The sequence below is a fragment of the Saimiri boliviensis genome, chromosome 1 (genome assembly GCF_048565385.1).
Source record: "Saimiri boliviensis isolate mSaiBol1 chromosome 1, mSaiBol1.pri, whole genome shotgun sequence".
Lineage (NCBI taxonomy): Eukaryota > Metazoa > Chordata > Mammalia > Primates > Cebidae > Saimiri > Saimiri boliviensis.
Window position 1 is genome coordinate 103242651 of NC_133449.1, and position 18196 is coordinate 103260846.

At 45.1% G+C, this 18196-nt stretch overlaps 1 protein-coding gene across 1 annotated transcript in view; it reads right to left on the reverse strand.

Moving 5' to 3' along the window:
- Positions 1–18196, reverse strand: part of CDH1 (cadherin 1) — a 94596-nt gene that overhangs the window by 26298 nt on the left and 50102 nt on the right. Inside the window, exons 3-6 of the mRNA XM_074401530.1 lie at positions 6242–6459; positions 2031–2174; positions 1750–1905; positions 234–378 (exon numbers count right to left, since the gene is read on the reverse strand). Coding sequence (XP_074257631.1) covers positions 234–378; positions 1750–1905; positions 2031–2174; positions 6242–6459 — 663 coding nt within the window. The remainder of the gene's footprint in view (positions 1–233; positions 379–1749; positions 1906–2030; positions 2175–6241; positions 6460–18196) is intronic.

Genomic DNA, 18196 nt, shown 5'->3' on the forward strand with positions numbered 1-18196 from the left:
AAAAATTTTTTTTAATAATAAAAAAGGAAGATCGTTCTTAAACTGTCCCTATTTTATATGTTTCCATAGGTAGAATGCTATACACATGCAGATGACACAACAATGGTTTCCCCAGAAGCTCTGTCCATAGGAAGGGTTAGCTTTAGTTATCCAGCATTTGGGATTGGACAACACTTTGGGGTCCAAAGAACGTAAGAGCCTCTGGGTATTCAGATTCTCATTAGTGGATATACCTGGAAGAGCGCCTTCCATGACAGACCCGTGAAAGACTTCCTGGGTGAACTCGGGCCTGTTGTCATTCTGATCGGTCACGGTTATCACAATCTCCATTGGGTCCTCAATAGCATTCCCATTGGATGACACAGCATGAGAGAAGAGCTGAAAGAACCAAGTGAGGGTAACTTGAGTTCTGATTAGGAAGAAAACGTGGGAGAAGGGGCCCAGCCAGAGCAGAGTATGCTCTCCCTGCCGCCACACCTTCCTGCTCTCCAAGACCCCCAGTGGGTGACTTTTCTCACACATATGCTGCTGCTGCTGCTTCAATGACAAGGTAAGACCCATGGGCTGAGGCCGGGCACGGTGGTGGCTCAAGCCTGTAATCCCAGCACTTTGGGAGGCCGAGACGGGTGGATCATGAGGTCAAGAGACCGAGACCATCCTGGTCAACATGGTGAAACTCTGTCTCTACTAAAAAATACAAAAAATTAGCTGGGCATGGTGGCGCGTGCCTGTAATCCCAGCTACTCAGGAGGCTGAGGCAGGAGAATTGCCTGAACCCAGGAGGCGGAGGCTGCGGTGAGCCGAGATCGCACCATTGCACTCCAGCCTGGGTAACAAGAGCGAAACTCCGTCTCAAAAAAAAAAAAAGACCCATGGGCTGGAGAACACCCCCACTGCCTCAGACCTCCCATTTCCAGGGCATCAGGCCTAGAGACAAAGGTGGGGGCCTGAAAACCTCTTATTCCAAGCAGGGTGAACTTTGCTCTGGTCCTTCTAGTCTAGCATTTCCCCCAGATGTTTCTGAATTTGGCATCAATATATAACTTCCTGGTCAGGCATGGTGGCTCATGTAATCTCAGCACTTTAGGAGGCTGAGGTGGGCAGCTTGCTTGAGCTCAAGATTTCAAGACTAGCCTGGGCAACATAGCAAGATCTTGTTTCTACAAAAAATACAAAAATCAGCTAGGGGTGGTGGTATGCGCCTTCAGTCTCAGCTACTCAGGAGGATGAGGTGGGAGTGTCACTTGGGCCCAGAAGGTCCAGGCTGCAGTGAGCTATGACTGCACCACTGCACTCCAGCCTGAGTGGCATAGGTAGACCCTGTCTCAAAAAAAAAAAAAAAATAAAAAAAAAATCCAAAACAAAAACAGAAACAAACAAAAAAAATGACCTCTTGGCTTCCCTAAGCTCTTATTGCTGCCAAGCCCAAGAAATGGGTTTTGCTCCTTTATATCATCACTATCTTCTCCCTTTAGGTCAGGGACTTCTAGCCCCAAGAACAGGGTGACATCTTGGGTCTAAATTTGAGCTGGATATATGAGGATGCATGAGGATTCTCCTTCCTTTTTTCTTGACAAGGAGAAAAATTAACAACTGTTCCACATTCTCCTGTCATTTCTCCTTAGCAACAGGTCAAGAGGTGTCGAATTAATCTCGTCATGTGTCCAGAGCCTGGACACAGCATGGGTTGGCCAAAAAATCCTGGACAGATGTTACCGCAGTGTCAACAAACGTCAAAGAGATACTTACAGTGTATGTGGCAATTTGTTCTCTATCCAAAGGCTCTGTCACCTTCAGCCATCCTGTTTCTCTTTCAATAATAAAGACACCAACAGGGGGTGTGTCAGCTCCTTGGCCAGTGATGCTGTAGAAAACCCTGGCTTCTTTGTCTTTGTTGGATTTGATCTGAAGATAAAATGAAAGAAAAAGAATTAGTAAATAAGGATCCCAACACGGGGTCTTTTCCTTTTCTCTCTTCGATACTTCTCTGCCAAATCCCTCCCAGAGAAATAGAGAACTTCTTTCTCCACCTGAACCAGGTTTTTAGGAAATGGGCCTTTTTCATTTTCTGGGCAGCTGATGGGAGGGATAACCCAGTCTCTCTTCTGTCTTCTGAGGCCATGAGAGGAGTCGGGAAATGTGAGCACTTCCACATGGGATCCGGGAACAGATTCCTAAAAGGAAAGAAGATGAGGAACAAGATGAGACAATTCAGGAGAGACAGTACAGGTCTAATAGTCCAATCTAGCCACACAGCATCCCAGCCTTCTGTGGGTAGTGTACAATTTTAACTCAGTGATACAGTCTCTTATCAATGACAAATTATATATATATCCACCAAAATGACCAACCAAAACAAAAACCAATGAACCCCTCTACTACATCATAAAGACTGTATTCTCAGCCGGGCACAGTGGCTCAAGCCTGTAATCCCAACACTTTGGGAGGCCGAGGCGGGTAGATCACGAGGTCGAGAGATCGAGACCATCCTGGTCAACATGGTGAAACCCCGTCTCTACTAAAAATACAAAACATTAGCTGGGTGTGGTGGTGCGTGCCTGTAATCCCAGCTACTCAGGAGGCTGAGGCAGGAGAATTGCCTGAACCCAGGAGGCGGAGGTTGCGGTGAGCCGAGATCGCGCCATTGCACTCCAGCCTGGGTAACGAGCAAAACTCCGTCTCAAAAAAAAAGACTGTATTCTCTTTTTATCCTTCTTAGTATCCAGAGCTCAAGTAATCATTATGTACACATGAGTGTTGGTTTCAGGGTTTGATATTATAATTTACAAGTTGTTTCAAGCATATATAATTGTCATTTTTGAGACAAGGTTTGGCTCTATCACTGAGGCTAGGGTGCAGTGGTAAGATCTTGCTCACTGCAACCTCCACCTCCCAGGCTCAAACCATCCTCCCATCTCAGCCTCCTGAGTAGCTGGGACTATAGGTGCACACCACCATGCCCGACTAAATTATGTATTTTTAGTAGATGTGGGGCTTTGCCAAGTTACCGAGGCTGGTCTTGAACTTGTCAGCTCAAGCACCTCGGCCTCCCAAAGTGCTGGGATTACAGGCATGAGCTACCACACTCAGCCCATAATGTGATTTTTAATAGCAACATTATATTCTGATGATTAATTATCAGAGCTTATTCAACAACTGAATATTTGAGTTTTCAATGTTTTCCTTTTTCTTTTCTTTTTTTTAAATAGAGACAGGATCTTGTTCTGTCACCCAGGCTGGAGTGCAGTGAAGTGATCAAAGCTCACTGTAGCACTGAATTCCTGAGCTCAGGTGATCCTCTGACCTCAGCCTCCCAAGTAGTTGGAACTACAGGCATGCAACACAATGTGTGCCTAATTTTTTAATTTTTTAAAATTTTTGTAGAGGCAGGGTGTCACTGTCTTGCCCAGACTGGTCTTGAACACCTGGGCTCAAGCAATTCTCCCACTTTGGCTTCCCAATTTGCTGGTATTACAGGTGTATACCACTGCACCTGGCCTCTTTTATGTTTTTCCTGGGGACATAGGTCCCCAAAGTGGAATTATCAGCCAAAACAAGTACATTTTGAGAACTGGTACTAAGAACTACTTTGTGATCAATACAAATATCTTAATCTCATTGTATCATTATGACTATATGGTTTCCATTTGTTGTAACAGAAGCTGTTGGATGGGAGCCAAAAACACCCTTTGAGACTTGTATTGAACAGTTTTCATGTGCAGTAAAGATAACTTTATGCACATGCAGGGAAATAAGAGAGTTGAAAATGGAAGGAAAATATTTGCCAAATTGTTTAAGTGTTTCAAAGTGATTACTGGTAACACAGTAAAGTTTTCAGGGGAAAATTCCATTTCTCACCCTCCACATAAAAACTCACAGTCACTTATCACTGCTTGCCAAGTTTAAGTTCAGCTATATTTTCTGGCTTTTTTTCTGCACCAGATACATGTGAGATGTGACCAAGTATCATCACAGAACCCTTCCCTGATGCTGCACAATGCCCACATGTGCACACGTGCACATACGCCTACGCCCTCTGCCCTCTACATCCTATGTGTCTCCTAGAGGCAGCCCAGCCTGCACCAAGGGCAGGCTCTGGAGCTAGGCTGCCTGGCTTTGAAACCTCACAATGGTACCTCCTCGTTCCAGGCAGATATTACTTAACTTCTCTGTATTACAGTTTCCTGATGTCTGAAATGGGGATAATAGTAGAACCTATCTCATAGAATTCTTGGAAGGATTCAATGAGATGCTGATCTTGCACATTTAAAGCATTGAGAATAGTGCCTGAAACATAGTAAGTGCTCAACAAAGGTAGTGATGCAGATGATGGTCAGACTGGTTAGAAAACACTGAGTTATGGTTTTGTTGAGATTTGATGCCAGCACAGGAACAAAATATAAACCTGACCATCAACACTGTATCCTGGGCCAGGCATGGTGGCTCACGTCTATAATCCCAGCACTTTGGGAGGCCGAGGCGGGCAGATCACTTGAGGTCAGGAGTTTGAGATCAGCCTGGTTAACATGGTGAAACCCTGTCTCTACTAACAATACAAAAATTAGCCAGGCTTGGTGGCGGGTACCTGTAATCCCAGCTACTTGAGAGGCTGAGGCAGAAGAATTGTTTGAACCCAGGAGGTGGAAGTTGCAATGAGCCGAGATCACACCACTGCCCTCCAGCCTGGGAGACAGAGTGAGATTCTGTCTCTAAAAAAATAAAATAAAATTGTCTCTGGATCATAAGAGGCTTCTACACACAGCTGCCTGGCAAGGACTCATGTGCTGAATTTTTTTCATGTGAATAATGGGGTCCCTTGGAGACTTTGAGTCAAGGAGTTATGTTAATATAGTCCTATAGTATTAGATTCCTCATTTTTCTGGTCTAATTATACCAGGGAGAAAAATCAGATCTATCAGAAGGACTATTAAGTTTCAAGAATATGAAGAGTCTTTAGGGAGAAAAGTAGGCTCCAATCTCACAGGCCTTGGCACTTATAACACATTCCACATTTCCAAAGCAGTAAGCAGGACCAACTAGAATATCCCCCAGCGAGACATTTCGGTAGGAAGCACCACGGGAGCAGCTGAGAAACTGGCAAAGGTGATTGGCTTCGGGTAGCAAACCCTAGAAACATTCCTGCCAAGAAACTAGGCAGACAGCCATCCTTCCATTCATGGCCAATCCATCTGTCTATCTGTTCCTGGTGTGGGTCAGACCTAAGGCCAGGCGCTGCAAATACAGTGGGAAAGGGTCTCACGGAGGTTACAGTCTAATGGGGCAAGAGCTGACCACTGGTTCTTCTTCTTCCTTACCAAGACCCTTCCCACTGGAAGCACAAAAAGCAAAGTGATCAGAGAATCCAGCTCTTGTCCAGGCCCAGTAATTCACACCTGTAATCCCAGCATTTTGGGAGGCCAAGGCAAGCGGATCATTTGCGGTCAGGAGTTCGAGACCAGCCTGGCCAACACGGCAAAACCTCATTTCTACTAAAAATATAAAAATTAGCCGGGCATGATGGTGGGCACCTGTAATCTCAACTACTCAGGAGGCTGAGGCAGGAGAATCGCTTGAACCAGGGAGGTGGAGGTTGCAGTGAGTCGCGCCATAAAGCGAAACTCCACCTTAAAAAAAAAAAAAAAAAAAAAAAGAGAGAGAGCGAGAAGAAGAATGCAGCTCTCATTCATTCTTCCCCCAAGAGGGGAGTGGTAAAGACAGCTAATAATGGCTAAGTACACCTTGTGTATTTCTAGCATTTCACATGTATTAATTAATTCCATCCTCACTATTATCTCCATTTTACAGATAAAGAAACTCAAGCACAGACAGGTGATGTAACTCCTCCAGTGTTGCCCAAGTAATAAATGACACGGCTGAGATTCAGTCCCAGACAGTATCCAGGCCTTTCCTACTCTTCCACACTGCCCGGTCCCCACACCCTAAAAGCCCCAGCAAGAATTATTCAGTTAGACCACGAGCTCTCAACTGGGGCTGATCTGTTCTCCCAGGGGCCATTGGCAACATGTGGAGATACTTTTGGTTGTCACAACTGGTGGAAGTGCTACTGGTGTCTAACCAGTTAAGGACAGGCATGCTTGCTAAACATCCTACACAGTGCACAGGAGAACCCCAATAACACAAAATCACCCAGCCCAAAAGTTCAACAGTAGCAAGGCTGAGAAACCTGGATTAGACAGCAGACTAAAACAATAGTGAACTTCTCAGAAAAATGCCAACATACATGATGGGGGTGGTGGGGGTGCCCCACTGCCTGCAGCGTGACTTTGGTGGAAAACTTTCTGTAGGTGGAGTCCCAGGCGTAGACCAGAAAATGGATCTGTGGGTTATGAAGTTGTACAGGCCTTTTCACTGTAATCACACCATCCGTGCCCACTTTGAATCGAGTGTCAACGGAAAAGTAGGCTGTCCTTGGTTGGCCAGTGCAATCTTCAAAACTCACTGCAGGGCAGAAATCAGAGATTAGGAAATTGGACAGATTAAAGACATGAGCATTCCTTCTGCAAAGAGCAAACTTAACTTACCCACCAGAAGCCTCCCACAAAACCAGACACAACAAAAGAAACCATAATCCGGGGGCAGAACAACAAAGCTATTGCCATAATGTTCTTCACAATTATAGGGTGATTTCATTGTGCTCTGATTTCTTTCTCATCTTCTTGTCAATTGACAATATTATCTTGCCTAGAAAGTAACTTCTTGGCCGGGTGTGGGGGCTTATACCTGTAATTCCAGCACTTTGGAAGGCCAAGGCAGGCAGATTACCTGAGGTCAGGAGTTTGAGACCAGCCTGGTCCAACATGGTAAAACCCTGTCTCTACTAAAAATATAAAAATCAGCTGGGTGTGGTGATGGGCATCTGAATTGCAGCTACTCAGGAGGCTGAGGCAGGAGAATCGCTTGAACCCAGGAGGCAGAGGTTTCGATGAGCCAAGATTGCACAACCGCACTCCAGTCCAGGCAACAGAACAAGGTTCCATCTCAAAAAAAAAAGTAACTTATTTTTTTCTTTTTCCTTTTTTTTTTTTAAGATGGGGTTTCACCATGTTAGTCAGGCTGGTCTTGAACTCCCGACCTCAAGTGATCTGCCTGCCTTGGCCTCCAAAGTGCTTGGATTACAGGCGTGAGCCACCAAGCCCAGCCTTTTTTTCTTTTTCTTTTGAGACGGAGTCTCACTCTGTTGCTCAGGCAGGAGTGCAGTGACACCGTCTCGGCTCACTGTAACCTCCACCTTCCAGGTTCAAGTGATTCTCCTGCTTCAGCCTCCCAAGTAGCTGGGACTACAGGCATGCACCAACATGCCTGGCTAATTTTTGTATTGTTTTAGTAGAGACAGGGTTTCACTATGTTGGTTAGACTGGTCTCGAACTCCTGACCTTATGATCTGCCCACCTCGGCCTCCCAAAGTGCTGGGATTGCAAGTGTGAGCCACCTCACCTGGCCATAACTTCTCTTTTTCAATAACAACAACAAAAAAGAGGCTGTTCAATCCAATGACTCTTGCCAGTCAGCATGAGAACAGACCACTACAATAACTGAGACTGAAGACCTATTGTGCCCAGAAATTAGTGCCTAATAATAAGATGCTATGGGTAATCTACCTTTAAATAAGGCATTTACATTTAGAACAGCAGTAGCAGATAATGAGAGCGCTAGCATGGAATAATGGTTAAGCATAGATGCTAGACTAAACTACCTGGGTTCAAGTCCCAACTCTGCCACTTATGAGCTCTGTGACTTCAGGCAAGTTACTTAACCTCTCTATGCCTCAGTCTACCTAACTGTAGAATGATGGCAACAATAGTAAATATTATTTTTCTGAGACAGAGTCTCACTCTGTCGCCCAGGCTGCAGTGCAGTGGTGCAATCGTGGATTGTTTTAAGGTACATAGAACAGCACCTTGCACATAACAAGCATTAAATAAAAATTTTAAAAACAAATGCAGCTTTGAGTAATCATTGATTCAGCCCCCATGACTATTCCACAAAAGTCACTGATAAGTCAATCAATAGTTACTGAGTGCTGATTACATGCTTACTGTCTGAAGAACAAAGAGATATTACCTACTTGTAGCATGGGGCACAGAGGAGAAACTGATCAACTGATCACTGTCAGTTTAGAGAGATGGTCAATGGTGAAGGTTTCATAGGAAAGTCTTTAACCTGACCATACAGGGTAGCAAGATAAATGCCAAAGGCAGAAAAGGACTGCTTGGGTGGAGAATGTTATGACCAATGGCTTAGAGACAAAACCACTTAAAGCTCTACACCTATTAAAGTATTAAAACTTTAATAAGTATTAATATTGTCCAGGCACAGTAGCTCATGCCTGTAATCCCAGCACTTTGGGAGGTTGAGGCAGGTGGATCATTTGAGCCTAAGAACTTGAGACTAACCTGAGCTACATAAGGAGACCCCATCCCTTAAATACAAAAAATAAAAATAAAATTAGCTGGGTGTGATGGTGCTGGATACCTGTGGTTCCAGCTACTTGAGAAGATGAGGTGGTAGGATCACCTGAGGCCAGGAGATTGAGGCAGCAGTGAGCCATGATCACACCACTGCACTCAAGCCTGAGGGACAAAGTGAGACCATCTCAAAAAAAAACAAAAACAAAAACAAACAAACAAACAAAAACAAAGGCCAGTTGTGGTGGCTCACACCTGTAATCCCAATACTTTGGGAGGCCATGGTGGGCAGACCACTTAAGGTCAGGAGTTCAAGACCAGCCTAGCCAACACGGTGAAACCCATCTCTACAAAAAATACGAAAAAAAAAAAAAAAAAAAATAATAATAATAGCCAGGCTTGGTGGCAGGCACCTGTAATTCCAGCTACTTGGGAGGCTGAGGCAGGAGAATCTCTTGAACCTGGAAGGTGGAGGTTGCAGTGAGCTGAGATTGCGCCACTTCACTCCAGCCTGGGCAACAGAGTCAGACTCCTTCTCAAAAATAAAATAAAATAAAATAAAATAAAATAAAGGATTAAAACTTTAAAAAGTATTAATACCCTAAAGCTGGAGAAGCTGTGGTTAAAGTGTCTACACTACACATTAGAATCTCAAAGGACTCATTCAAATAGGTGACCATCAAGCTATATGCCAGACAGTGTTGGACTGTGAGAAGAAAATCGTGATGAAGATAGTTAAGGCTCCCACTCTCACTGGGCTTACACTACTGAGGAAGAAAGGGACAAAGACAGAAACTTGTAATTTCAGGCAGTAAGTAATAGAAAGTAAAAGGAAAGAGGGTGACGTAAGAGTGACAGAGGAGAAAGGAATTTGCTGAAGATGTAACTTATATTGCATGGTGAGGGCAGGCCTTTCTGAGGCAGGGCCACCTGAGCTGGGATCTGAAGGAGCCATCGCAGAAGCCTGGCTCAAAGAGGCTTCCAGGCAGTGGAGAATAGTCGATAAAACCATTCATTCTAGGAAACTCTCAGCTTGGCCTGTTTTCCTCCCTTTTATATAATTGTTTGATGGAATTTCCATTACATCCAAGTGCTCTTTTATAAAAATTCCTGCTGTCCTGACTATTTTACAAGGCTAGACAAGAGGATCAGGTTTCTGCCAGAAAGCCCTGAAGCCATCCCTGACGCCTGGGCAGCAGTTCTCATTTTTTCCACTAGGGGCCACCCTTGCAAACATTTCTGAAGCTAACAGCCCTGCCCATGCCTGAGAAAAATAAGACCACGTTTGGGGGTGAGAGGGGAAGTACCAGATTTTCTCCATTTTGAAGATGAACCTGAGGCTCACAGAGGTTAAGAAATTTACCTGACATCCTGAAACTAGTAAAGGGCAGAGCTGAGACAGGCCCTTAACATGGGTCATAGTCTCATGGTTGGCTCCTCTTCTCTCTGGAGAAACTCTACTAAGGCCTTGGTTTTGTTGTTGGGTTTTGCTGTTGGTTTTGTTTGTTGTTTGTTTGTAGAGATGAGGTCTTGTTATGTTGCCCAGGCTGGTCTTGAATTCCTGGGCTCAACCAATCTTCCCGCCTTGGCCTCCCAAAGTGCTAGGATGACAGGCGTGAGCCACCGTGTTCAGCCAACCCTGGTTATTTTTAAAGGAGGATTCTGCCTCCAAGCTAGGATCCCAAGGCTGGGATTGGAGGCTACCCCATGCAATACCTGGGGTCTGCTACCTGGCAAATAAAGTGAGCAACCAAACCACGAAGAGTTCGTTCACAGGAAGGGAGCTGGGTCCTTCAGAGTCATCCACCTGATCCTCCCTCTCAGTTGAAAAAAAAAAAAAAAATCACCACCAGACCCCACCCCTACCCTGTCAGCTCTTAGACTGGTTCTACAACTTACTTCCCCGGCTTGAAGGGAAGGGTGGGATGAGCAGGGGGCAGCTGTAATAAATGACGGGAAGAACAGAGACAAGGAAAAAGTGCTGGGATTACAGGAGCATGCCACCACAGCCAGCTAATTTTTGTATTTTTAGTAGAGACAGGGTTTCACCATGTTGGTCAGGTTGGTCTTGAACTCCTGACCTTGTGACCTGCCCACCTCAGCCTCCCAAAGTGCTGGGATTACAAGCGTGAACCACCACACCTGGCCCCTTGTGATGACATTTTCTAAGTTAAAAAGCAATGCAAATAGAGGAGATGACTTATTTCTGTGTATTTGGGTAGACAAGTATTTGCTAACTGAACGGCTGAGCCGTAAGATGATGAAAGAATCAAGAAGAAATGTCAAGTCCTTAAAGGATGGGCAGATACCATCTTTTTAAGTCTAAAATAGGAATTTCTTTTCAAACTAGCAAAACCAGATGCTCTTCAAAGAGCCCTCCTCCACCCCCAGCAGAGGTGATGGGGCAACTGGGTCATCTTTGGGGGCTTGTCACGTAAACAGGGAATGAGGGCTGCAGTGAATTCCTTTATCCTGCCTTCCCAAATCTAGGCAGTGAAAGTTGAGACAAGCATGATTGGACTTGCCAAGGGTGGAGGCCTGAAAAAATGAAAATGGTTTTGCAAATAACTTGATGCAAGGCACTTAACCTGCTTTGGGGCACCTCATCTTAATGGTGCTTAAGCCCTAGCCTTTGAGAAGTGACAGCATAAGTATGACGGGGAGCCCCAACCTGAATTCCAGGTGTTCACAAGACTCATTATGTCCCCACGCAACCTGATCCTCTGGGCTGATTAGAGGAAATTATAGGAAAGACTGAAAGGTTCTCCAGCTCTGGGAAGCCTCTGGGAAGTTCACTGTAACCTTGGCGAGGGCTGGGCTGTCTCTGAGCCCAGAACGTGGGAGGAAAGAAGAGTGGCAAAATGTTCAAACTGGAGGATCAGTATATGGGGATTGGGTATATTTTGAAGTTTTTATGATGAACGGCTAACAAGAATAAAGCTAGCAAGGGTGTAAGTATTCTTTAACCCAGCATGTCCACCTTTCATAAACTTACTGTAAAAACCAAATCCCTATAAAAGGAGCTAAGACTCTACTACTGGTCACTTGGTGTAAAAACCAAATCCCTATAAAAAGAGTTAAGACTCTACTACTGGCCATCTCCATATGGGAAAGGTTTTTTTTTTTTTTTTTTTTTTTTTTTTTTTTTTTTTTTTTTTTTTTCCTGAGACAGAGTTTTACTCTGTGCCCAGGCTAGAGTCCAATAGCACCATCACGGTTCACTGCAACTTCTGCCTCCTGGGTTCAAGCGATTCTCCTGCCTCAGCCTTCTGAGTAGCTGAGATTACAGGTGCCCACCACCACACCTGTATTTTTAGTAGAGACAAGTTTTCACCATGCTGGCCAGGCTGGTCTCAAACACCTGGCCTCAAGTGATCCACTCATCTCGGCTTCCCTAAGTGCTGGGATTACAGATACAAGTATTGTGCCTGGCCAGGAGGCAGTTTAAAACAACAATAACATATTTTCCTTATACATCTTTGTATTATATTGCCTATTACATTAGAATGAATTCCTTTTTTAAATGACAAAAATTACTAAGGATGAGTTTTAAAAAGTGTTTTTAAGATCCTGTGACCTCTGCATACTGTTATTCAACCTACAGAGTCCTACTTTCTAGCCTACCGGGCAAAAGTAGTAGCTTTCATCAGTGGACCCCAAGAAAGATGTCTGATGTTCAAATACCAACGAAACTCAAGTTCATGAAAAACTTTTGGTCTGGGAGCAGGCTCTGAGCACTCAGCAACATTCCTTTGTTGAAATTGCCATCATGCCACACAGAACAGTCCCACTTTGACGATCCCATTTCTTCTCCCACACTCGCCTGGTCCCATAGCTGGAATGTGAGTGGGTAGAAACAAGACAGTCTCAAAAGCCTCTATGTTATTTTCAGAAGATGTTGGGATTTAAAGCTAGGGGTCTGCTATGAAAGGCAGCTAACCATAATTATTTGGTAACCTGTGTGCTAACCCAGCGTCTTAGAAGCAACTAGTTGGAAGCAGTGTTTTGCCCACACTGCACACAAAGGGGCACATTATGGATTGCCTCCCTCTTATCAGAACACTTCCCACAGCAAACACCAAAGAACACTGCATTTAGCTTTATTCAAAGACCATGTAAACTTGAGACCCAGCCTCCGTTATGCACATGAATTGGAGGACAAGATCAGAGAACTGGCCAGGTATGGTAGCTCATGCCTGTAATCTCAGCACTTTGGGAGGCCGAGGCAGGTGGATCACCTGAGGTCAGGAGTTTGACACCAGCCTGGTCAATATAGTGAAACCTCGTCTCTGCTAAAAATACAAAGAATTAGCTGGCTGTAATGGCAGGTGCTGGTAATCCCAACTACTCGGGAGGCTAAGGCAGGAGAATAGCTTGAACCTGGAAGGCAGAGGTTGCAGTGAGCCGAAATTGCACCATTGCACTCCAGTGTGGGCGACAGAGGGAGATTCCGTCTCAAAAAAAAAAAAAAAAAAAAAAAAAGATCAGAGAACCAGTGAGGCACGGTGGCTCATGCCTATAATCTTAGTATTTTGGAGGCTGAGGAGGATCACTTGAGCCCAGGAGTTTGAGACCAGCCTGGGCAACATAGTGAGACACTGTCTCTTTAAAAGAAAATGAAATCTAACTTGACAGATGAAAGGAATCCTGGGGAGACAGCCTCATTCAGCTAGTTAGGCATTTTCTTTTTGCTGGTTAAGGACAGTGTTCCAACTCCATCTCCACAGATACTGCCACCTGTTAAGACTTCCTTCCAGGTTGACTATTTCCTTAGATGACACTGGGGACTCTGGAATGTGTCCTTTTAATGTGCGTTCATGAAATCAGTAAACATTACAGGTTCACGGATCATTCATGCTCAGCAGAAAATTTAATATTATGTTTACCAATGCAAGACTAGCCTGAGCAACATAGTGAAACCTCACTTTCTACCAAGAAGAGAAAATCCAAAAAGTTAGCCCGGCATGTTGGTGCACCTGTAGTCCCAGCTACTAGGGAGGCTGAGGCAGAAGGGCTGCTTGAGCCCAGGTATTAGAGGCTGCAGCGTGCTATGACTAACACTGCACTCCACCCTGGGTAACAAAGAAAGACCCCAGCTCTAAAATAATGGTAATAAAAATTAAAGTAACAAAATTATTATTTTTATTTTTTATAGAGACGGGGTTTCACCATGTTGGCCAGGATGGTCTTGATCACTTGACCTCGTGATCCACCCACCTTAGCCTCCCAAAGTGCTGGGATTACAAGCGTGAGCCACCGCGCCCGGCCCAAACATTTTTTAAAAATAAAACTGCAATCCGGGCGTGGTGGCTCACGCATGTAATCTCCCAGCACTTTGGGAGGCCGAGGTGGGCGGATCACAAGGTCAAGATTTCGAGACCAGCCTGGCCAACATGGTGAAACCCTGTCTCTACTAAAAATACAAAAAAACTAGCTGGGTATGGTAGCACGTGCCTGTAGTCCCAGCTACGTAGGAGGCTGAGGAAGGAGAATTGCTTGAACCCAGGAGGCAGAGGTTGCAGTGAGGTGGAGTTTGCAGTGAGCCGAGATAGTATCGCTGTACTCCAGCCTGGTCAATAAAGGGAGACTCAGTCTCAAAAAAACAAAATAAATTAAAATGCAAAGGAAAGGACAATCGGGCCTCCAGTTTGTCCACATTTGGGGCATGTTGAAAAGGAGATGCAAGTTCCACCAAGAAGACTGATTCTCACTTGATAAGTCTCTAATTGTATGTGTCCATTTGCTACTAAGAACTATGGACAAGGCCGGGTATGGTGGCTCACGCCTGTAACCCAACACTTTGGGAGGCAAAGGCAAGAGGATTCCTTGTGTCCAGGAGTTTGAGACCAATCTGGACAATGTAGCGAGATCCTGTTTCTACAAAAAAAGTCAAAAATTAGCTGGGAGCAGTGGTGTGTGTTTGTAGTCCCAGCTACTCGGGAGGCTGAAACGAGAGGATTGCTTGAGCCCAGAAGGTCGAGGCTGCAGTGAGCTGTGAGGGCACCACTGCACTGAGCCTGGGCAACAGAGTGAGACCCTGTATCAAAAAAAAAAAAAAAAAAAAAAAAGCAACAAAACAAAAACCAAAACTTTGGACAACAACAACAATCTATATCCTTATTAGATAAAATAGTCCTGTGTGATAGGAATTTAGCATTCCTTTTTTTAAATGGAGAAACAGAGAAGGAACTTAACCAAGTTCCACAGCTCTGAAGTGACGTAAGCTGTGGTCTGATACTACTTAACCGCCAGGACTCACCAGGCAGCCTATCTCTTAGAACTGATGATCCATTTGCAAGCCTGCTAGCTGAATGGTTACTGAGAATTTAGTTCTCACTGAAGACTAGGACAGTTGGAGAGTAACTTGAATGAGAATAGCAGCAAAAGGATCATTATACACATTCCTTCTCTCTTCTTGGATGAAAACTGAGCCTTGGAAATCCAGTTTCAGGCCTCAGAGAAACCTAAGGATGTTCCAACAGCCACACAGAGGAGGAAGTGTTATACTTCAGTTTCAAGAAGGTCCAGCTGTATGTTACCACTTTGCATAAGCTAAAAATAAGTCAAAGTTCCTCTAAACCGCCAGCATCAACTTCAACATTTTTCCAGGTAAGATAAGCAGGTTGGAGTATCATGTTGCACAAGCGTGACTCTCAACATGCCCAAATCATCCATGCAATGTGCTCTTGGGGCAGCAGGTGAGGCTCCTGCACTCCTGTTGACAGGTGACCCCCCCATGGGTTTCCAGGAACTGGAAGTTTATTTGCATGAAGCTTATCAAGTTCCTTCTAACCTCCCCTTAATGTCCTTGGCCAGAACAAATTATATATGGTCTCTGTCTTCACTGAGCTATACCCTGAAAACAGATGTCAACAATGAGCACTGCCTGGATGGCTGGATGGGAAACAGGAAGCAAAGTCCCCTTGGCTTCTGTCCCCATCAAAACAGACATGGAGTGGAGAGAGAAAACAGTGACATTAAAGATTAAGGAAAAATTAGCCCATGACCCTCTACCCTTTACTGTCTGAAGTGGGAGAAACAAGGCTAAAGGTGTAAGCCATCGCCTTTGACTTTTTCCCTTTAAGGTTACTCAAGCGACTTGGTCACGCTGGCAACAGGTGTCTTTTTGCTTTCCCAATCATGGTTCTGCTCAGACAAACACTGTTGCCTTCTCTACTGGCAAACACCATGGGTGTTGATCGGAATCAGCCCAGGGGGAAGGTCATGAATGGCACTTCTGGAATTGGTTAAAAGTCAATATTTAGGCTGGGGGCGGTGGCTCATGCCTGTAATCCTAGCACTTTGGGAGGCTGAGGCAGGTGGATCACCTGAGGTCAGGAGTTTGAGACCAGCCTGACCAACATGGTGAAACCCCATCTCTACTAAAAATACAAAAATTAGCTGGGCATGAAGGCAGGCCCCTGGAATCTTTGCTACTCAGGAGGCTGAGGCAGGAGAATTACTTGGATCTGGGAGGTGGAGACTGCAGTGAGCCGAGATCACACCACTGCACTCCAGCCTGGGCAGCACAGTGAGACTCCATCTCAAAAAAAAGAAAAAAAACAATGTTTATATTTTTACATTTGTTTGAATGGGGTCAGACTAAGGTGGGTGTAAGTCCCAGCATTGCTTCATAGGTGCCACCATGGCAAGTTATTGTAACCTCCTTCAAGTGTCAGGTCCCCCGCTGTATGAAAGACAGATGGCCAGGTGCGGTGGCTCACACCTCTAATCCCAGCACTTTGGGAGGCCAAGGCGGGCAGATCACCTGAGGTCAGGAGTTTGAGACCAGCCTGGACAAATGGCGAAACCCCGTCTCTACTAAAAATACAAAAAATTAGCCGGGCGTGGTGGCGTGCACTGTAGTCCCAACTACTTGGGAGACTGAGGCAGGAGACTTGCTTGAACCTGGGAGGTGGAGGTTGCAGTGAGTTGAGATCACACCACTGCATTCCAGCCTGGGAAACACAGCGAGACTCCATCTCAAAAAAAAAAAAATAAATAAAATATAAAGGCAGACGTCCCCATCTTCTTTAAGGGATTGTTTCAAGGCCTTTCAGTAAAACTTTATTGAGTCCCTACTCTATTTGTCAAGCATCATTCTAAGGCCTGAAAAATACAGTAACAGACAAAGCAAAGTCCCTGCCCTCATGGGGCTTTCATTCCAATGTCAAAGAGATAATTAGCAAGTAAATCAATAAGTATCATGGTGGCTCATGCCTGTAATCCCAGCACTTTGGAAGGCCAAGGTCGGAGGATCACTTGAGCCCAGGAGTTTGAGACTAGCCTGAGCAACATGGCAAGACCCCATCTCTACAAAAAATTAAAAATTAGCTGAGTGTGGTGGCACATGCCTATAGTTCCCACTACTTAGGAGGCTGAGGCAGGAGGATCACCTGAGCCCAGGAGGTCAAGGCTGCAGTGAGTTGTGATTGTGCCACTGGACTCTAGCCTGGGTAACAGATCAAGATGCTGTCTCAAAAAGAAAAAAAGTATCAGGAATGACAAGTGTAATAGAGAAATATAAGCAGGTAAGTAATTTCCAAGGGCTTTATGAGAGAGACAGGGCAACTTAATTTTAAAAAGGGCATTTAGGGAATATTAATGTATATTAGGGAATAAAGGAAAGTAAAAGAGATTGCTCCAGCTTTGAGCTATGTGCTGAAGTGAGGGAGAGAGCCAGGCGGCAGTGTGTGGGGAACGGTTCCAAGGTCTACTCAAAGCCTGCACACCTACTCTGTGCATGCCTCCCACATGGGGGGCAACCTGTTCTACTACTGAAGATCCAGCCACAAACACAACAGATAACAACTCCTGCCCACCCGGGGCCAACATTCTAGCCAAATTAACATGATTTTAGCACAGGTCTAAGAGAAGTGTTAGCTCTTGTTCCTGAGGGCCAGATTGCCTCCCCATGCCCCATGCCCTTCTTGACAACAAGACCAGAAGAGAAATTAGTTTTAAATGATTTTTCTTTCCAGCCCTCTCCCAGAGAGTGCAGAAACAGCTAGTGCCCACTGATTAACAACCCCACCCAGTTTCATCTCAATATTCCTGCCTGGACTGGGATCTGGTGCCTTGACTAGAGAAGCTGGGGCTACTTCTCTGGTCAAGTCAAAACCGGCTGCTTGGTTTCAATTTTCCAGAGTCAACACCAACTGGCAAGGAATCTCATCTCAATTTGTTTTAAAAAGGAGGGGAGAGAAACAACTGATCTCCATTCTAGCAAGGAGTTGGCAGTAACATCAGGCCTCCCGCAGAGGCAGAGGCTGGAGGAGGACTACTTCCCCACCTGTCTTAGGGAGGGAAATGCGTTTGCTTTCCTCAAAAAGATAAGGGAATGGGGAGGTCCTCTGGCTTCCACACCAAATTGGAGGGGCTTTCTTGTCCCAGCTGTGGCTGCATGTGAAACACATAGACGTCCTGTCTCGCAAAATAGAGGCCTTAACTGATCATTCTCATGGACTGCAACCCAGAAAACATTCCTGTGGTCAGGTTGGGCAACTCTAGGAACTGTTTGCTTATTGATTAGAAAGAAAATCATTGAAGTTTCTGCCCCCTTTTTCTTTCTGTTGGATTTCCTGAGGCTAGGGAGGGCCCCATGTACTGAATTCCAAAGCTGCTAAATCCCTCCTTCCCTAACCCCCTGCTGCCTCAAGCAGTAAAGGGCAGCTGATAGGCCTTAGAGGTGGGAGACCAAGACCTAGGCCCTTACAGGCAGTGGTAATTGCGTTTAGATTCCCACTGGTGAAATAAAGCATGGACCAAAA